We start from the raw sequence: 21,590 nt of genomic DNA, 5'->3' as shown, positions 1-21,590 counted from the left end.
AACCTATTTGCATGGATATTAAACCGAACAGGTATGGATCCAATATTCTGAATTTCCAGATCACTGTAATTCATGAGTTCAGAGCCAGAGGTCATATGAGTTCTATCAAACTAGTGGCAGTGCTTATTTTCAGTAGCATTTTTCTATGATGAATAGCAAATTAAAATATGTACAGATTTAGAAGACTGGGAAGTAGACAAGATGTGTATTTAAATTATCTGGTGGGACAGAGTAAGCTGTTTCAAAACTGAATGAATTTATACTCTCTTAATTGTATTACAGGAGAGAAGATTAAAAAGTCTCCTCCTACTATAACTTTTGTACTACCAACTACCGTTCTCATGCAGACAAGGAACTAGGGGAAGGTATGTATGCACAGTTGAAATGAAATTTTGCAATGGAGCAACTATTTCAAGAGCATTTTGTATTTTTATTCCCTTTCTCTCTTCCAATCTATCCAAATGTTACCAAGGTTAAAAGTAAGAAGCTTGAAGTGGAAGAGACCCATTAGATTGTCCAAGTCCATTTCAATACCGAAACAGTCTGATTACATCTTCTTTTTCTTAAATCTCTTCACTAATGCCTCTTCTTTCTCTACAACAAAAGGAGTGCCTCAGCTTCACCTCTGAATATTTTAATAAATCTGTTTCCATGTGTATCTTCTTTTCTAACCACTTCCTTTAGTGCATTCTCCTTTTAGTAGCCTCTACTTCTGTGCCAACTAGCTTCCTTCAATTCATTTCATTTGTAAAATTTTTCTAGTTTGATATTTCTGGATTGGGAATCCATGCCCCTTTTATATAAGTGTTCAGCACGTTATCACTAAGATCGCCAAAGATGTCTATGTGTATCGCTCCATGAACACACTTAGCATTCTATTTATTCTCCATCACTACCTAATCCCTGAAGTGCCACCGCGTGCAGAACTCTTCCGCCAAAGGAAGCATCCAATGAAGCTTGCAGGTCTATCTTATACAACCAGTAAACATATTGATAGAGGTTCAAGTGTGCCTTACAAATTCCATCAGACTGCACTGAGATGAACTGTATATTTTGAGTGCCCTTTGACATCTACAGAGTATTGGATACAAGTGCTGTATTCCATACACATGTAGACAATTACTTAGCCAAGGTGTCCTGGGGAACCTTCCGGTGTCAGGATAGAGTGAAGTCTATTTTCTGTTGAATGCAGTGCACTATTAGTGCTGCAATGTGGGATTTTAAAGTCCGATATTTTAGACGTATTGTCAAGCCCTGACTTAGGGACTTCAGAACATATCTTTGGCCTTGACTTGTACAGTACTGCATGATTGCACCTCCATTGGTACTTGAACCCATGACCAGGCTCTAGAATACAGACTGTTGGGCAACTGCATGTGATGTAGATAAGGTGGTGTAGAAGGCCAGCCTTCCCTTTTCAATTACTTCAAGTGTCATGCAGCTAAACTGCATTTTTCTGGCTCATGTTCAGAACTGGACCCCCAACTGCATAATCTCTCCTGCAGGGAAAGAAGATGGGCAGATAGACCAATAGACTGATCAGGTCAGAAGACCAAGGCTCTTTGGACACTAAGGAACAATCAGAATCACCTTGGCTTTGTATCATTTTGCAGAGTATGAATACAGGTCGCAAGACATACAGAAAGGTTTTTCAGCCATCTCTTGGACAGGATGTCAATTGCTGTACCCTTGTGGTTCCTTCTCCTGGAGAGGAATCTGTGTGTCTTGTTGCTCAATCTTGACATGACTAAATCCAGCAAGAGTGCACCCAAAAACCTGATTTGCAATTAAATAATAATCTGGAGATTGAGACTCCACTTCTTGTGTATATTAACTGTCTGCTGAGTCAGCTTTCCAGGACAGTAGATTTTCACGTTATGAGCACCTGTCATGGATCCTTCCACCTTTTGTACTGATTTCGTGTGTACGTGTGTGTACGTGTGTGTGTGTGTGTGTGTATACGTGTGTACACACACACACACCCCAGCTGTTCAGGTGGCATCTACAGTTATCAAAATGCTGTTCTGGCTCATTAATCCTGTGACAAGCTAGATACATATTGTTCTTTAGCCATTAGCACAGAGACTTAGCCATCTTTCCTGGAACCTAGGTGCCACAGGTTGATAAATTGATAAGATATGCCAGGGCAATTAGAGAAGAAAACTGACAATTTCATGTATAGAGTCTTGCCCAACAGCATGACACGTAGTAGAAACAACCGTCCTTGGCTTTTTTATAGTTAGGGACCTCTTTGGCTGTGTGTTTCGCATCCAAGCTCTTTCCTCTGCAGAGAGCCCTTTGTGGCTCTTGCTATCCATTCACACTCTACAGTGAAAGATCAATTCTTCCAGCATCTACTGATTCTTGTACTGACTTATGACAACGCTGTTCTTATCTAAATACTGAGCTGCATACTGGCGAGCCATTTCCACTTATTCTCTGTGAGGGCACTCTTAGATATAAGCAAATCATCCAGCAAGGAGTAGACATAGATCTCATCTTGTTTGAAAAAGTTTACTGATGTTACTAAGCACTTTCATAAAACTTATGTATATTGCTAGGGTATTAGAAATGACAGCTACTGTAAGGAAAGCGTCCTCGTATAAGACAGTGTTATAAAGATGTATAGTCATATCATGTCTCAGCCTGATTGACAACAGCATATCACCTTAGAACAGTGGTTCCCAAACTTGTTCCTCCACTTGTTCAGGGAAAGCCCCTGGTGGACCAGGCCGGTTTGTTTACCTGCCGCGTCCGCAGGTTTGGCCAATCGCGGCTCCCAATGGCCGCGGTTCGCTGCTCCAGGCCAACGGGAGCTGCTGGAAGCGGCGCAGGCCGAGGGACATACTGGCCGCTGCTTCCAGCGGTTCCCATCCAAGAGTTAGCAGACTGGCTGACTTTTAAAAAAAATGGCAACAAGCAAATTCCATAATCTGGAAGCTATTTGGTTTAACACCACTAGATTCCCTGTCCCAAGCACCTTCTGAGGCTTATATGATTGAGGCCCCGGCCTTGGTGCCATGCAAAATGTGCAGAAGCCCTCCCTAATCTCTTCATTGCGTTCTTCCTTGTGTTAGTAGGTTAGCCATACACATGTACAATGAAGCAGTATTTCTAGCTGGCATTTTATTAATTTAATAAGACTCCTTGGTAAAATATACTGTGCAGCATGGAATTCTAAAACTATTTTCAAACCGAAACTCTTTGCACCACAACACTCAAAGACACTTAACGAGAGTTATTTCCACATCAAATTTCATTTTGTGTTTGCTTCTGGTCATTTCAACAATAGCTTTGTTCAAAAGAGGTCACAAGTTTTGGAAAAGAATTTTCAATTTCTTTATGCTCAAAAACATCTGAACAGTATTTGCTCAAACTTTTGAAGACTTTTTCCATACTTTCAGAGACCAAGACCTGAAAACTGGTCTCCACGCAAGCACAAGCTTGATGTGTTGCTTATGGCTGGTCTTTTCTTGGTTTTGTTTTATGCTCAGTCTGAAAGCCAGTAATTCACAGAACAGCAGCTGTAAACAGATACAGGACTGATTTGCAAAAAACACAGGACTGAAATCAAAATATGGTTGTTCCAGAATCCTGGCGTTAAACTGAGTCACAACATGCCTGTTTGCTGTGCAGAGAAAGAGAGAGAATAGCCATCAGATGCAGGCAAAGTGATCAAAGCATTTGTGGACAGAAGTGTACAGGAGCGGATCATTAACAGGAGGACTAAGAATTAGGGCAGAAACCCCTCTCACTTTGGAAACTGCATATTCTAAAGCGTTAGATGGTGATTGAGTCAGCCAATTATTGTTTCTTTTGCACATCTCTACCGTTAACATTTTCATGTAGTTTTGTATTACCTTATTTCTCAAAACCAAACAATAATTACTAACAAGAGCATCTGCACTGGAGTCAACAAGTATTTCAGACTAAGAACTACCAAATATGGACCCTCCATCAGAGCATTTCAATCACATCAGCACATGGCCAGGAGAGAACACAGGATTAAGCTTTGCTATTGTTCTAAACGAACAGGGCAATAACTTGCACTACCAAAAAGAACAGAGGAGCTATCCATGCAATCATTCACGCACTTCTGTGAATGAAAGAAGATCCTGAAGGAAAAAAGCTGAACAACTGAAATACGCACCTTTACTCTTCAGAGGGCTTGCCATTTCAGTGCAGCAGAGTCTTGAAAATTCTCCCCCACTTCGGTTTATCTGAGGCTTCTCCTGAAATAAAGGAACAAGTCACCACCATAGCAGCAACACCTGAGACTAACTGGTAATTATAGTTTTCAGAGACTATTCCTAGACTCCAGGGACTGTACCTGTTCAGCCAGTCCTAACTCTGGATGCAGTACGCATTAGCAGACCACATAACATGCTAGGCTTTTGGGGGGAATGAGGGAGAAAGTCATACGTACACCATAAGCACACTTACAAGTGTGGTAATACCAGCAAGTAATTGAACCATAAGCACTTAATATGAGAAATTCTCCTTCCTTTCTGACCCACTGTCTCATCACATCTTTCCTCTTTTTTTTTTTTTTAAATCCACTCACTGTTGAAGATACTGCATTAGTCTTTCCTATCCTCAGGAGGAGACAATTCCAGAGAAGATTTAAACTCTGCATCAGTAAAGCCTTGCCAAAGTAGCAACTAAAGCAGTAAGTGAATTTAAATACAATGGAAAGCATCCCAATATGAAACAGAATGGTAATCCTTCATCAAACCCCAAACCAATTATTATAATCCCTCTCTGTGGAATCCCTTGTGCAGATGAAAAACGTGCAAGAAAATATTACCCTCCTCACTGTACTACTGGTTTCTATGATGTAGGCTAGTTAACTCTCCTGCCAAACTGTAACTTCAGCATTTTCTGACTGACTACTTTAATTGTGCAAACTTGCTATTGCATTAACAGTTTTTTGCATTATGTTTCCTACATTTTTGTTGAAGGATGAAGGGAAACACACAAGCGCACACATTCTATAGGTTCATTTCTTGTAATTACTATACTACTGTCTCTAAGAACTACACACTCCTTTAAATGCACTACTGAAATATGGACAGTTCACAAAATTTGCATATAACAGAGGCACTGGTTTCTCCCTGTAATGGTTAGAGGGATAAGGGAGAAGAGTGGGGATCCATCTCTCTCTCAGGACAAGGAAGATTATCCCTAGGACCTGTTTCTCAGTCAAGAATTGCCTAAAGACCTATTTTCCACCCAGGGGAGTGAATGAGCAGTCCGGGGACCCACGCCCCAGTCATCCATTTCAAAATTTTACACATTCTCAAGGTCTCACTACTTGGATGCTGGATATTTGAAATGGATGTATGATCATTGATCACTCACTCAAAATTAACAAAATTCTGAGAGAATAAGAAAGCTAGAATGGCTGAGCAAGGAGACAGCAGCTCCAGGTGAAAGTCTATGGAAAACACGTTCTTTCTGACCTAAACAGGATCTTCATTAGAACTCGTATCTTTTTTCATCCTTGCCTGGCTCAAAAATGGATATGGGGACTTAACTCAAACTTAAAAAACAAATACACACAAACTTTAGAAAAAAATCCCAAAATCTGATCTTTGACAACTGACCAGTCATGAAAAAAAATGTAATTAAAAAGGTGAATATTTTAAGGAAGTTATGAGCACATGAAACAGGAGGTGTTGAGCCATTCTTCAACCTTAACTATAACTTTCTCAACCAAATACTCTAATAATAATTTGTGGTCAAACAGCAATATTAAGTGTCACATATCACTGTACATTTAAGAAGGCATTTGCTAATACACCTCTACCTTGGTATAACGCTGTCCTTGGGAGCCAAAAAATCTTACCACGTTATAGGTGAAACTGTGTTATATTGAACTTGCTTTGATCCACCGGAGTGTGCAGCCCCGCCCCCCCGAATACTGCTTTACCGCATTATATCCAAATTCATGTTATATAGGGTGGCATTATATTGAGGTGGAGCACAATCCTTGTTTAAAAATAAAAATTCAAAACCAATTTCAGTCTCCCATTGAAAACATGCTAAATTTAAATATATCTCTAGTACAACACCTACTATTTGCTTTGTAGTTTGTGTACCCATTACCTCTGCTACTAGGAAAAATAGTTTTTTGTTCACTACCCCCAGCAAAAAAGCCAAGTAATATAAAAAGTATGAAGTGTGGTTTTATAAAATTAAATTACTACCAAGCTTTGACTTAAATCTCCTCTCTCACAAACTTTTAAAATGATAGGGGATTTTGGGGAGAGATTCTGCTCAGGGAGAAAGAAAACAGCAGATGCAATTGTAAAGTTACGTGAGCATCTATTACATTTACACCACCTTAATACGTATTATAAAGACATGATGACATTTAGGTTTCTTTGATATGACCACATTATGGAGAGACAATTATTTCTCAGAAATTTAAGTTTGAAGTTTACTTCCTGGTAGAAGCTCAATTTTCAGTTCCTTACTTTAACTAAACTTTCTCATTTACTGTGTTTGCATACTTTCAAGTGTTTGGAATTCTTTGTACCAAATAGTAAAACCTGTAACACAGAATTTTCAAGTTAAACTTTTTTTTTTTTTTAAAACAACACTTCAATGTTTCAGAGTAGCAGCCGTGTCCTGTATCCTCAAAAAGAACAGGAGTACTTGTGGCACCTTAGAGACTAACAAATTTATTTCAGCATAAGCTTTCGTGGGCTTTCAATGTTTGTAGGGGTTTTCCCCAATGAAGTGTTAATTTCAATTTTATCTCTAAACTCACAACCTTTTTTGCCTTGGAATAATAATTGGAATGTCAATGTCTGCCAGAGGGGGAAAAAACAAACAAACAACATATGAGCCGAGAAGCCTTATTATTTGAAAAAGGAAATAGAGACACTGATCCACTGTCCAGTTACTGAAGAGCTGAGTTGAAAGATACGGCAGACTGCAGAGACTGTGCTTAAGACATATGCTGAAACCATATATGACATCACTTAACAGCTAGCACTGCTAGTTATTTTAATCTGGTACCAATAGCATGACCACATAATGGCTAGTTTTGTTACCTGTATTATGACATTTTAGACTACAATGTATCCTCCTCAACAGTTAGGAAGAGGGACATTTGGCATTTGTGAAGGGTTATTTTTAGGGCTGTCAATTAATTGCAGCTAACTCATGTGATTAACTCAAAAAAATGAACCACGATTAAAAAAATTAATCACGATTAATCGCACTTACAACAATAGAATACCAATTGAAATTTATTAAATATTTTTGGATGTTTTTCTATATTTTCAATATTGATTTCAATTACCATGCAGAATACAAAGTGTACAGTGCTCACATATTATTTTTTATTAAAATATATGCACTGTAAAAATAATAAACAAAAGAAAAAGTATTTTTCAATTCACCTCATACAAGGGCTGAAAGTCCAATCTCTTTATTGTGAAAGTGTAATTTACAAATGCAGATTTTTTTGGTTACGTAACTGCACGCAAAAACAAAATAGTGTAAAACTTTAGAGCCTATAAGTCCACTCTGTCCTACTTCTTATTCTGCCAATCACTAAGACAAACAAGTTTGTTTACATTGACAGGAGATACTGCTGCCTGCTTCTTATTTACAGTGTCATCTGAAATTGAGAGCAGGCATTCGCATTGCACTTTTGTAGCTGGCATTACAAGGTATTTACACGCCAGATATGTTAAACATTCGTATACCCCTTCCACACTTCGGCCCCCATTCCAGAGGACATGTTTCCACGCTGATGATACTCATTAAAAAAATAATGCGCCAATTAAATTTGTGATTGTACTCCTTGGGGGGAGAATTGTATGTCTTCTGCTCTGTTTTACCTGCATTCTGCATATATTTCATGTTATAGCAGTCTCGGATGATGACCCAGCACATGTTCGTTTTAAGAACACTTTCACAGCAGATTTGACAAAATGCAAAGAAGGTACCGATGTGAGATTTCTAAAAATAGCTACAGCACTCGAACCAAGATTTAAGAATCTGAAGTGCCATCCAAAATCTGAGAGGGACAAGGTGTGGAGCATGCTTTTAGAAGTCTTAAAAGAGCAACACTCTGATGCAGAAACTACAGAACCCAAACCACCAAAATAGAAAATCAACCTTCTGCTGGTGGCATCTGACTCAGATGATGAAAATGAACATGTGTTGGTCTGCACTGCTTTGGATCGTTATCAAGCAGAACCCATGATTAGCATGGAAGCATGTCCTCTGGAATGTTGGTTGAAGCATGAAAGGGACATATACATCTTTAGCGCATCTGGCATGTAAGTATCTTGCAATGCCAGCTACAACAGTGCCATGCAAATGCCTGTTCTTACTTTCAGGTGACACTGTAAACAAGAAGCAGACAGCGTTATCTCCTGTAAACTGTAACCAACCTTGTTTGTCAGTGATTGGCTGACCAAGAAGTAGGACTGAGTGGACTTGCAGGCTCTAAAATTTTACATTGTTTTAGTTTTGAATGCAGTTTTTTTTGTACATAATTCTACATACGTAAATTCAACTTTCATGATAAAGAGATTGCGCTACAGTACTTGTATGAGGTAAATTGAAAAATACATTTTTTTTGTTTTTTACAGTGCAAATATTTGTAATAAATATAAAGAGAGCACTGTACACTTTGTATTCTGTGTTGTAATTGAAATTAATATATTTGAAAATGTAGAAAACATCCAAGAATAGTTAAAATAAATGGTATTCTTTCTTACCTGTCTCAACCACCACTTTTCTTCAGAGGCTAAAGAACAACATCCAGCAAGCTCTTCCTCGGCATCTTGTGTTTCTTTCGCAGATCGTCTCTCTTCCTTCTGGCTCCCATTAGGACAAGTGTCCTGCTTCCCCAAGCTTCCACCTTTGGCCACGTCATTCTCAGCAAGGTTTCCAGCCTCCAAAGACTCTTCAGAAAGGGATCCCGCCAGCCCATCAGATGTAAGCTTGTCCCCATGATCCAGGTTATCAGTTTCCTGGGAGCAATTTTCCACCCCACTAATCCTGGGGGACTCAGATAGCAAACTGCTACTATGTTCTAGCACAAGTGTTGATGCTTTAGGTTTTGTATCTAGTCTAACATTAGGATCAGACCCAGCAGTAAGCTCAGTAGAGATGCTGACTGGCAGTCCAGTGTACAATTCCTGTACCACAGCAGACATGGAGGAATCAAGGGGATGTGGGTGGCTTCTCTCTTGGGACTCCACTCCAGATGATAGCATCAGGCAGCTGAAGACTGTGCCTTTCTAAATTCACCCTAAAAGTAAAGACAACACTAAATCACTACACAGACACACACACATACACAAAAGTAATCATTGTTTTTGTTATTGTCTGGGACAAAGGCACATATGCCCGAGAAGCACCAACAAGGGGACAGATATTTAGAAAGTTTGGTCCTCAAAAGGCACTCACAGTAGGATTCCTCCTCAGTCAGCAAACCAAAATGTTCAGCCAGGTTCTTTGAATATTAATCTGAGCCTGAATAAGTAATATAAAAAAAATGTAGTATGTCAACATTCTATTGTAACTTTGCCCTAAATAAAAAGTTTAAACCAAAAAAATAAAAGGGTAAGTGCTTCAAATGTGTTTTCTCAACAAGAGTATGTTCTAAATGAATTCCTGGTAAGAAAGTGATTCTATAGTTACTGAGCGCTAGAGTAAGTGCCACACAAACCATGAATAAGGTTATTCCTCTCTTCTCACATCAGCAGTTTCTCCCTCCCCTACCATCACTTCTTAGCCTAAAACTAAGACTTTGTAGAGTGTATGGGCGTCTAAGAAATGGGAAGAGAGGAAATGGAGAGAAAAAGTATTTACTAGCACTTGTGGACCTAAAGCAGGGTGTCAAACATCCTGCCAGTTTGATGGTAGTCAAATTTCCTTTATTTTTCTATTTAGATGGAAAAGCCATACAAGAAAATGCATCCTAACACATGCACTATCACTTGCCATTCCTTGTGACTTCCCCATTATAAGAGAGGAAAAAGATGGTGCTATCGCTAGGTTTGTTATCTAAAGTTAACCTTTGATTCATCTTACAGCCTAGAGCCCAACTCATCAGTATTCAGTGACCAATACTATGCTAGCAATAGCCATGCTCAAACACAGTTATTGCTAGTACAGTTCTAACCATAGTGTCAGCATGACCACAACATGGTCAGCCACAAGTTCTCTGAACTACATTAAGTAAAGGGTCACTTTAAAAAAAATAAAAATTAAAGAGCTCTGATGCAAGAATACAATATACCCCTCTACCTCGATACAACACTGTCCTTGGGAGCCAAAAAAATCTTACCACGTTATAGGTGAAAAACCATGTTATATCGAACTTGATTTGATCCGCCAAAGTGCGCAGCCCCGCCCCCTCGGAGCGCTGCTTTACCGTGTTATATCCAAATTCATTTTATATTGAGTGGCGTTATAATGGGGTAGAGGTGTACTTAACACTGACATGCTCATGAATCTCCATTGAGAGTTTCTATACAAAGCTAGGTCAGGTGGCACCAATCACTCCGCTAACAGCCAAAAGAAGGTTAATAAAACCCAATCCTATTACTCAAATGTTGATCTTGCTGCTCTTTACACAGCTCAGAAATATAGATGAACATCCATCAGTTCTGCTAGCTCAATATGTCTATGCTATACATAACTAAAATTCCCAGGATTCTTTAAAAAAAAAAACACAATAGGGGAGGAGGAATTTTGCTCAAAATTTTTTTAAAACCTTTATCTTCAAAAACTTGCACCATTTCTAACAATACTGACCAGCATATGGCTAATTTAAAGAAAAACAACATAATATGGTCTCAGTACACTAATGAGCTATAGACAAATACAAACACTGACCATATACAAGTTAAACAAACACTAGGCATGGCTTCTTTCCTCAAGAACTGGTAATAAAAACATATGGGTTAAATTCTACAGACCCTGATTTTTCTCTCTCTTTAAAATGACAATATCAGCTGTAAGAAAAAGACAGCTGAGAGGCTGCAGAATTTTAGCATTTATTTACCAAAGGTAGGAAGAAGGACCCATTTGCTAAAACAATCCAGATTTATTTTCTTCAAGTCCGGTTTTACAGCACATGAAAAGCATATTCCAGTCATCTACACCACCTTTTCCCCAAAGTCACATTAACAAGGTCAGTTGCAGACACAGGACTAGAACCCAGGTCACCCAAACCTGTGACCTGTTGCAACATCTAGAAAGTGGCCCAGCAAAAAGCTAACAATGTAAAATAAAATTGTAAAAACAAAACTATTTACAAACAAGCCTGAATAGGTCCACTTTAATGAGACAAAAGAAAATCAGAAAAGGTGTTGAAGATATTTTCTGTCACAGAAGCTAACATTTTTACTGTAATCTGGCACTTGTAGATTTTAATTTGTATTCGACTATCAATGGGCTTTCCACCTTCTGACTAGTGACACTATAGGTTACACAAAGGCTAATCCCTTAATATTTTGTTTGAAAAAGCCTAACAAAAATGGAAACCAGCTTTGTCACTGTTAAATTAGAAATATTATGGAAAACGTCTGATTATATCACTGTTCATTAAACCAGCAGCCCTAAAAACACATATGACCCAATGGATACTGACCAGTGCCCTCAAAGCCCTTCTTATGTGTGACGAGTTTGTAGACCTTGTTGGTTCTCATTTTGAATCCGAGTTCTACTCAGCTACTCCAAGTAAACAGGACAGATGACATCTTCTCTCCCTGGTAAGTAAAAACAAAACAAAGAAACTCATCTCCTTCCTTATTACAAAACTCTTCTACAGCTCTACATTTCGAGAGGAAACCTTAGAGGTTCCAGTCTCACAGAGCAACACCAGCAACACTGATGCTCCACAAACAATGCACTTGTACCAATTCCATAGCTACCTAAGATTTCCTATTTGTCAGTATGCTTCACGCTGGTCACTTCAGACTTCACAGTCACTATTATGACAGAATTTGGGTCTTTCACATGAAAAAGGCAGGACGTCACACCTTGAACTAAAGAACAATTTCTATTAGCTGTTGACAGTACAACACAGTTCAGAAGCACTTTCTCTCTCACAAACTCACACACTCATACAATCCAGAATGTAAAATTCAAGCCTAACTCTTTAACCAAAATGCTGCAGCTTCTCTGAGCTGCAAACTCTCCATAATCCCACAGATCAACCCCTGCCCCCCCTCCCCATGACAAAACCTGGGGTCAATACCTCATCTCAGTGACACAACCCACTGCAGAATGACAACCCCCGAACAGCAAAAGGACCCCAGCCAGCACTGCCCACGACTCAGACAACTACAGGAGTCAAGGAATCAACAATTAAGGGTGTCAGATCTCCTGCGGTCCAAGGCGCCACCCTGCCCGTGGGAATGAGTCCCCCGTGGGAGCAGACACTCCCCAGCAAACAGAAACATAGAAATGAAGGGATAGAAGGGACCCGGTCCAGTACCCCTGCGCTGAGGAAGGACCATGTAAACCTACTGTCTCCATCCCTGACAAGTGTCTCTCCGCCACCTCACCCCAATGCAGTGACCATGCCTGAGGGTGGACCCATCCCCATCCCCTCCCCCAAAGAGAAGATACTTCCCCCCTCCCGACACACACACAATCTAGGGAGGGCGCAAGTCCTCCCATCCCCATGACAACCACACCCCCAGAGGGGAGGCAAAGTCCCTCCTCCCCGCGGAGGACGAGATGAGTGATAGGCAAAGAAACCCCCAAGCCAAAAGCTACGGGGGTGGGGGAAGGGCAAGAGCAGGCCCCGGCGCCCCGACTCTTACTGGTCCTGGCGGCGGCTCGAACCAGGGCAGGGGGCGGCTCCCGAGAAGAATCACCAGCACGGCCCAGAGCCGCCTCACTTCCTCATCCGGGGCTTGCAGAGAGAGCGCGTGTGACGTGCCTCCCAGCGCGGCACCATAGAGACGGGAGGGGCGAGAGGGGCTTCCTCAGCCAGGGTCGCGTCACGGCGGTAGGCGGGGCCCGTGGCGTGGGGAGGTCATCCCCCTGTTCCGGCTCGGCTAGCAGTAGTAGAGCCTGGCCCGGGGGCGGCGGGAAGGAGTCCTTCGGAGCTCGCTCCCTCGCTCGCAGCGCCCAGGTGACAGACTCAGACAAGTATCAGGGGTAGCCACGTTAGGCTGCATCCACAGAAACAGTGAGGCGTCCGGTGGCACCTTAAAGACTAACAGATTTCTTTGGGCATAAGCATTTGTGGGTAAAAACCACTTTTCAGCTTCAAGCATTTAGCTTCATAATATCAGTTATTCTAGAACTTTACAGCCATGGGTGTGGCCTGTTTGACTGCTTTAATGGGGTAACTAGAAAGCGTTTACAGTTTAGAATATAAAATAACCCCAGGGTGGGGTGAATAAAGTCTGACATTGAAGGCCCAATTAATTTATTAGGCCAGGATATTGTTACTTGTTAATTAAAAGTAAGCACCATCTGGTTGTTAGGTTGAAACTAAATATTCAATTTTAAATTTTTTTACAGGAGTTAGCATGATGTGGTAACTGGTAGCAGAGCATTTTGATCACAAGTCTGTTTCCTTTTTCAAAGCTTGCTTCTTAAAGCTAATTCTACAAGGCTCCCTTTGTGATGCTTCTGGAAGTTTTAGGCCGTATACTGACAATACTCTTGTTCAAATTAATCACATAAATAATAAATGTGAAGTCTCAGATAAAGGTCCAAACTTGCTCCCACTCAACTCAATACCTCATCTCAGTGACACAACCCGGTGCCACAAGACTCTTTGCTGCTTCAACTCAATAGGAATTTTGCCATTGCTTTCAATGGGAAAAGGATCAGAGCCTAAATCTGGATGTACGTGATGTATCTTTTCTGAGGAACATGAGTGGCTATGTTAAAAAAAAAAAAAAGTTTTCATGCCTTTCTTTGTCCATTTCTGAGAAATGCACAGTCAAATTTTGCATGGATTTTAACTTTGTTGATGTCTCTTCATCCACAAATGCAGAGTACAACAGGACAAATTTTGTTTTATTGCAGGAGTTGGCATGTGTTCCACTATAGCATGCCACCAAATAGCATGTTGTTATGGCTATACTACTACTAGCCGAGCCGGGAAAGGGGGATGACCTCCCCACGCCACGGGCCCCGCCTACCGCCGTGACGCGACGCGACCCTGGCTGAGGAAGCCCCTCTCGCCCCTCCCGTCTCTATGGTGCCGCGCTGGGAGGCACGTCACACGCGCTCTCTCTGCAAGCCCCGGATGAGGAAGTGAGGCGGCTCTGGGCCGTGCTGGTGATTCTTCTCGGGAGCCGCCCCCTGCCTTGATTCGAGCCGCCGCCAGGACCAGTAAGAGTCGGGTCGCCGGGGCCTGCTCTTGCCCTTCCCCCACCCCCGTAGCTTTTGGCTTGGGGGTTTCTTTGCCTATCACTCATCTCGTCCTCCGCGGGGAGGAGGGGACTTTGCCTCCCCTCTGGGGGTGTGGTTGTCATGGGGATGGGAGGACTTACTTCCTCCCCCCACACACACACAATCTAGGGAGGGCGCATCTTCTCTTTGGGGGAGGGGATGGGGATGGGTCCACCCTCAGGCATGGTCACTGCATTGGGGTGAGGTGGCGGAGAGACACTTGTCAGGGATGGAGACAGTAGGTTTACACGGTCCTTCCTCAGCGCAGGGGGACTGGACCGGGTCCCCTCTATCCCTTCATTTCTATGTTTCTGTTTGCTGGGGAGTGTCTGCTCCCACGGGGGACTCATTCCCACGGGCAGGGTGGCGCCTTGGACCGCAGGAGATCTGACACCCTTAATTGTTGATTCCTTGGCTACTGTAGTTGTCTGAGTCGTGGGCAGTGCTGGCTGGGGTCCTTTTGCTGTTCGGGGGGTTGTCATTCTGCAGTGGGTTGTGTCACTGAGATGAGGTATTGACCCCAGGTTTTGTCATGGCAGGGTAGGGGGGGGCAAGGGTTGATCTGTGGGATTATGGAGAGTTTGCAGCTCAGAGAAGCTGCAGCATTTTGGTTAAAGAGTTAGGCTTGAATTTTACATTCTGGATCGTATGAGTGTGTGAGTTTGTGAGAGAGAAAGTGCTTCTGAACTGTGTTGTACTGTCAACAGCTAATATAAATTGTTCTTTAGTTCAAGGTGTGACGTCCTGCCTTTTTCATGTGAAAGACCCAAATTCTGTCATAATAGTGACTGTGAAGTCTGAAGTGACCAGCGTGAAGCATACTGACAAATAGGAAATCTTAGGCAGCTATGGAATTGGTACAAGTGCATTGTTTGTGGAGCATTAGTGTTGCTGGTGTTGCTCTGTGAGACTGGAACCTCTAAGGCAGTGATTCCCAAACTTTAACAACCTGTGAACCCCTTTCACTAAAATGTTGTGTCTCGTGAACCCCCTGCTAAAAATGAATATTTCCAGGGAGTTTCTCCTTTACCTGAGTATAAATTATAAAAGCATGATCTTGGAAATATAAAATTTGTTTTTATGACATGCTTATTTCACACTATTTATCATTATTTATTTATTTATCATTACAGTATTTTTATTACATTATGAAAATGGCAACAGTCTTCTAAGATCTCACTTTCGTAGCTTGTATCACTTTGAATAAGTCTGTTATAAGACAAGGCTCCTATGTTTCATCAAGGAGTATCAAATGTGAAACAGCATGAAGGTATTTAAGAAGCCAACTCAAAGAGTTCCTCCAATACAAGCATTCCGGTCTTGAACAGTCCAGGCAAACAATGCACGTTACAACAAAGCTTAAACTTGTTCTTCATAATAATTTAAAAAACAGTACTAGCTGCCTATTTAATTTAAAAAACAGCAAAAAATATCCACCTCCCTTTCCATTTCTTATAAGTAGTCTTGAAGTTTAAATCTCCTCAGTGTGATAGATACACTTGCTGTGATCTGCTTAGCTCTTGGAAGTCCAGGGGTTCCGTGCTGCTGGCCCCGTGCTACCCAGAGTCTCTAGGGACAGCTCTGTCCACCATTAGGGAATTTTTCCCTGAGAACCCCCTGTAACATGGTTCACAAACCCCAGTTTGGGAACCACTGCCTCTAAGGTTTCCTCTTGAATGGTAGAGCTGTTGAAGAGTTTTATAATAAAGAAAGAGGTGAGTTTCTTTGTTTTGTTTTTCTTTTTACTTACCAGGGAGACAAGATGTCATCTGTCCTATTTACTTGGAATAGCTGAGAAGAACCAGGATTCAAAATGAGAACCAACAAGGTCTACAAACTCGTCATACATAAGAAGGGCTTTGGGGGCAGTGGTCAGTATCCATTGGGTCATAAGTGTTTTTAGGGCTGCTGGTTTCATGAACAGTGATATAATCAGCAGTTCTCCATAATATTTCTAATTTAACAGTGACAAAGCTGGTTTCCATTTTTGTTAGGCTTTTTTAAACAAAATATTAAGGGATTAGCCTTTGTGTAACCTACAGTGTTACTAGTCAGAAGGTGGAAAGCCCATTGATAGTCGAATACAAATGAAAATCCACAAGTGCCAGATTACAGTAAAAATGTTAGCTTCTGTGACAGAAAATATCTTCGACACCTTTTCTGCTTTTCATTTGTCATTTTGTCCTCGTTTTTTGCTATCCCTATTGCCTTTTGCTTAGCCACAGAATTGGGAGAGGCTGTAGTGGCCCACTAGTATTGCTGCACATGGATATGTGTGGACTCGGAGTTTGTGGGTCCCACTGGCAGGATCTAGGAGCTCTGTGTAGGGTTTTCCACCTTATTCTTGTTGAGGATGTGTGCAAATGGAGCCTTTCATTTGTCCAGGACTGATTTCTAGTGGCCAGTCAAGAAAAGTTATTGAAGTGTTCCTGAGAAAAATCTGATCAGACAGCTCTCACTGCTGCCTTGTTAAAAGTCATGGTTATGTAGTAGGCCAAAAGTTACATAGGATTCAAAAACAGCATTTCATAAATGTACTTTCTGGAGACTTAGATGCTCAGTTGCCCAGCCTCTTTGTTTTGTTTACCCACTGTCACTCTGGAATCACAATCACAGCATATTAATTAAGTTCTGTTAATAGTCCTTTATAATTCACTGTACCCCCACCAACGTTTTAAAACTGAGAAAAAGAAAAGAAGGGTGGAGATTTTGGGTATTAAGCCAAGACTGGTTCCTCTCGCAAACAAATATTGTATGACAATCCTATGAAATAGAACAGCGGAAGGTCTTTTTTCCCCAGAATTATCCTGCCTCTTCAGTCTGGTCAGAGTAGTTACTGTGTGAAGGATGTACTGAATGGTACATTAACAGATGGATGTGCAGCATATTACAGTGCATAAGTTCCTGCGTTTTCATTTTCATCTGTTGATTGGAGGCTGCCTCACTGAATTGCTATCTTTGTCTTCCAGATGACGAATTAATGATGAACCCCAAAGTGTTTCTTCACATCAAGCTGGGAGATGTTGTTGAGATTGCACACCCTAATGATGAGTATAGGTGAATTGTCTTTCTGCTAATATCACCAAGTGTAGCTGAAGCACCTAAAATACTAATCTCTCCATTCCTGTAGTGTGTAACAACTTGAAGAGTGAGTAGACACTGAGGGACCACTGGGTATGCCATACAGATATTTTACTGCAACATAGAGCTATATCTTTCTGTTTGAAAGGAAATAAAGGAGTGACTTTATCAAATGGCCGCCTTCTGTAGTCTGACGTGTTCCATGTTATGTGGCATTAGAGGCTTTGCTGGCCATACTTGGGATAAGTAGCAGCTGTTCTTGAAGTAGTTCCTCAGGCCTTTATTTTCTTTGTCGCTGTTACATAGCCATGGTACTTTAATCCCATCTTCCTGAGGAAGAGGTTTGTATAATAATAATTAGCTCTTTTAAGGTAAAGAACGGTAATGGCTGATCAGATCAAGGGGAAGGGATGTTTTAACTTTTCTCTTAGAAATTGTCAGGTTCTGAGTACCTTTTCTGCTAGGTGAGTATTGTTAATGCTCTAGTTTATCCCCTGTGCAGTATAACTAGATGCCTTTATTGTGATGGAGGAATTCAAACCCTCCATGGTGACAGCAGGATAGGTGGCTGGTTTCTCCATGTCGTCGTTCACCTTCTCTCTCTTGTGTTCCAGCCCTCTGCTCCTGCAAGTGAAGTCACTTAAGGAAGATTTGCAAAAAGGTAAGACTCCAGACTCTTGTAATGTGACTAAGGCTTAACAGATGAAATTACAATGAAATTAACCACAATTTCTAGTTTTTTGTTTTGTTTTGTTTTTTTTTAAATGACTCTCCTTATTGCAACTTGTCAAATCTCTGCTTTTCTTGTGGATCAGTTGGGGGCTGCATGCCTGCTATCTGCAGCAAACTGCTTGGAAGACTCAGGACAAATGGCATTTTCCATTCACACTGTTCAAGTGGAACGGGGATACCTAGATCTAACATGTATTGTCAAAATGATGGCTTGCTTTGTATGTCCATAAGCAGGGCCTGTTCTCTCATTGGGGCTGTAGCAAGAGATGGATTAAATGGGAATAAGTATTCTCCCATTTTTCTCTTCCTTATGGCAGAAACTATAAGTGTGGATCAGACTGTAGCTCAGGTATTCCGACTGAGACCATACCAGGATGTCCATGTGAATGTTGTTGATCCAAAGGTATGTAATGTTACAACCGTGAATAACAGTATTTCCATCTGCCTCAGCACTTAGCACAGGGGCAGTCAATTTTTTTTGTCAAGGTCCAGACTCCAGAGAAAATAATAACAATAATAAGTAAATAAAAAGATTTTGGGGTCTTTTCAAAGGCATCTGGTGGTCTGGATTTGGCTCATGGTCTGCCTATTGACTACCCCTAATTTAGCACAAATGGGAGTCCTTCAGATATCTTGTTTGCCTTAGAGTTAGAATAAAGCCCCCCCCTTTTTTTTTTAAATGGTATTTTCTCTTGTGCTTCAGATCAGCATTGGGGGTGGAGAGTGTGCTTAGATCTTTACTTTGAACTTCGCTAATCCCCAGAATATGCCAGCCTGCCACTCACAATTGTCCCTGCATTCCAGCCATATGAGCTTTTTAAGTATTTGTACTGTTAGGCCTTCCCTCTTAAGAGCATTTACTTGCTTTGAAAGGGCCTTTCATGTAACATGAGGTCATATAAGAGAGTGTTGTATTGGGAACACACACTGAAATCTATGTACCAATTCCTTTTTAAGGATGTGACTCTTGACCTGGTGGAGCTGACCTTTAAGGATCAGTACATTGGGCGTGGGGATATGTGGCGACTGAAAAAAAGCTTGGTAAGGCCTATGGTTGTAATGTGTGGGATGGAGGGGACACTGCCTTTTCTCACTGTTCACGAGGCATGAACATGGTTATCATGCAGAGCTATGGAGCACTGAGGAAAAGCTCAAGGGCAATTGCTTCTGAGAAATCTGTCTCATTCCTTTCCATGCACTAGTGAGTGGGACTTGAAGTGAGACTGTATGTAACAGTATTTAATTAAGTTGCTATTACAGTATTTAATTAAGTTGCTTCACAACTTTTTTCTGGAAAATAGTGTTCATTCCCTGGATCACTGGTACCCAACAGTGTTAATGGCTGTTCATCATATTCTAAATTCTTTTGACTGAACAAAGAGTATTTGGGAGAGGTTGGGTCCAAGTGAATGTCAGCCAAAAATGCGCTAGAATTAACTGTTTCATGACATTGCCACTTGTTAGACAACAGCTGAGGATTCCCACATTTCTGTATTCTGGAGAGCAGCCAGTGTCCAATCAGATGAACAGAATACCAGATAAATAATAGCTGTTTCTCTTGCTCAGGTGCTCTCTGCTATATTAAACTATGTCTATTTACCTACACAAGCCCCAGCAGAATACTCTCTGGGTTGAGATGTTAATTGTAAATGTGCTAAGCAGCCTCCAGCTTTTAAGGTGGACTTTAGGGAGTGGGATCAGGGTCTCAGGGTTCTAACAACTGTTTCCTGTGAATCATTCTAGTTCTTTGAGAGTTATTGCTTTTTCCATCATCTATAACTCTTCTGTCTTAGGTCAGCACATGTGCCTATGTCACCCAAAAGGTGGAATTTGCAGGTATCCGGTGAGTGCTGAATTGTCCTGATTTATTCTTATGAGTAGAGGTAGAGAAGTGTTTATATGTAGAGATATTTGGCTGAACAAGTATCTGAAAGGAGAAATGCTTTGGGGGTTTGTATACCATATTTTTAATTCTTCTAGCCATTAGTTAATTAAAATGTCAAGGCAGAAAGCTGCTGCTTTTAGCCATCCTGCCCAGGTACAGAAAACTCATCTGTTGGTGCCTTTGCCATTAAATCAGTGAGCTCAGCACACCCAATATGAGAACAAACAAAGGGTAGGTATATTTTCTGGACTCAAATTTCTGGAATATCTTATTCCCTAGTATATTCCCTCTTTCTATCTCAATCCCTTTTCTCCCCAATTTACCTATTTAATAGATTTGTGGATTATAAAGCCAGAAGAGACCATTGTGATCATTTAGTCTGGCTTTCTGAATAACACAGGCCATGGGACTTTCCCTGACTTAATTCCTATTTGAATTAGATCATATCTTTTAGAAAAACATCCAATCTTGATTTTAAAATTACCAGTGATGGATACTCTACCACAGCCCTAGGCAAGTTGTTCCAGTGGTTAATTATCATCATTGTTAAAAAATTTGAGCCTTATTTCTAGTCTGAATTTGTCTAGCTTCAGCTTTCAGCTATAGATTCTTGTTATATCGTTGTTCGGGAGGTTGAAGATCCCTCAGTTATCAAATTTCTGTTCACTCCTGTTAGATACTTTAAAAACTGTGATCAAGTGACCCCTTACCCTTCTCTTTGTTAAGCTAAATGGATTGAGCTCCTGGGATCTTTCACTCTAAGGCATATTCTCCAATTCCAATCCTTTATTCATTCCCATGGCTGTTCTCTGAATCCTCTCCAATTTATCAACATCCTTCTTGAATTGTGGACACCAGGACTGGATACCGTATTCCAGTAGCAATTGCACCAGTGCCAAATACAGACATAATTTAACCTCTCTACTCCTACTCAAGGTTGCACAGTTTCCAAGCATCCCACTAGCCCTGTAGGCCACAACATCACACTGGGAGCTCATATTCAGCTGATATTATCGGCCATGACCCCCAAGTGCTTTTCAGTGTCACTGCTTCCCAGGATAAAGTTCCTCATCTGGTAAGTATGGTTTACATTCTTTGTTTGCTTGCGCCCAGTTTATCAAACGATCCAGATTGCTCTATATCCGTGACCTGTTCTCCTCATTGTTTACCATCCCCCCCCATTCTTTGCACCATCTGCAAACTTTCAATGATAATTTTATGTTTTCTTCTAGGTCACTGATAAAAATGTTAAATCATATAGAACCAATCCCTGCAGGACCCCACTGGAACCATATCCTCTCTGTGTCCCCCATTTACAATTACATTTTGAGATCGGTCACCTATTTTCTAATCCATTTAATATGTGCCATGCTACATTTGTATCATTTAGTTTCTTAATGAAAATATTGTGCAGTACCACATCAAATGCCTTACAAAAGTTCAAATATATTAATCCACACTATTGTCTTTATCAACCAAATTTCTAATCTTA

At 41.0% G+C, this 21,590-nt stretch overlaps 2 protein-coding genes across 19 annotated transcripts in view; one reads left to right on the top strand and one right to left on the bottom strand.

Annotated features, from left to right (window-relative positions):
* PRR14L (proline rich 14 like) overlaps positions 1–12,990 on the bottom strand; it is a 30,674-nt gene extending 17,684 nt beyond the window's left edge. For 2 of the 5 annotated variants that reach the window (XM_039505654.1, XM_039505659.1), the window contains exons 1-6: positions 12,810–12,989; positions 11,913–12,026; positions 11,630–11,747; positions 9,439–9,504; positions 8,745–9,280; positions 4,151–4,232 (exon numbers count right to left, since the gene is read on the bottom strand). In XM_039505654.1, the coding sequence (XP_039361588.1) occupies positions 4,151–4,232; positions 8,745–9,245 (583 nt within the window). In that variant the 5' untranslated portion in view covers positions 9,246–9,280; positions 9,439–9,504; positions 11,630–11,747; positions 11,913–12,026; positions 12,810–12,989. Of the gene's footprint in view, positions 1–4,150; positions 4,233–8,744; positions 9,281–9,438; positions 9,505–11,629; positions 11,748–11,912; positions 12,027–12,510; positions 12,586–12,809 lie in introns of those variants that run through there. The other 3 variants (XM_039505655.1, XM_039505656.1, XM_039505658.1) reach the window with 3 other exon arrangements.
* Positions 12,991–13,051: 61 nt separating this feature from the next.
* Positions 13,052–21,590, top strand: part of DEPDC5 (DEP domain containing 5, GATOR1 subcomplex subunit) — a 62,599-nt gene continuing 54,060 nt past the window's right edge. For 6 of the 14 annotated variants that reach the window (XM_039505650.1, XM_039505648.1, XM_039505642.1 and 3 more), the window contains exons 1-8: positions 13,055–13,123; positions 13,519–14,340; positions 16,154–16,271; positions 17,370–17,457; positions 18,096–18,142; positions 18,531–18,616; positions 19,171–19,254; positions 20,007–20,056. In XM_039505650.1, coding sequence (XP_039361584.1) covers positions 16,214–16,271; positions 17,370–17,457; positions 18,096–18,142; positions 18,531–18,616; positions 19,171–19,254; positions 20,007–20,056 — 413 coding nt within the window. In that variant the 5' untranslated portion in view covers positions 13,055–13,123; positions 13,519–14,340; positions 16,154–16,213. Of the gene's footprint in view, positions 13,124–13,518; positions 14,341–15,128; positions 15,258–16,153; positions 16,272–17,369; positions 17,458–18,095; positions 18,143–18,530; positions 18,617–19,170; positions 19,255–20,006; positions 20,057–21,590 lie in introns of all 14 variants that reach the window. The other 8 variants (XM_039505644.1, XM_039505649.1, XM_039505643.1 and 5 more) reach the window with 4 other exon arrangements.

This window comes from Mauremys reevesii, linkage group 18 (assembly GCF_016161935.1).
Source record: "Mauremys reevesii isolate NIE-2019 linkage group 18, ASM1616193v1, whole genome shotgun sequence".
Classification (NCBI taxonomy): Eukaryota; Metazoa; Chordata; order Testudines; family Geoemydidae; genus Mauremys; species Mauremys reevesii.
Note: the sequence above shows the minus strand (reverse complement) of the source record. Positions and strands in the feature narration are given on the sequence as shown.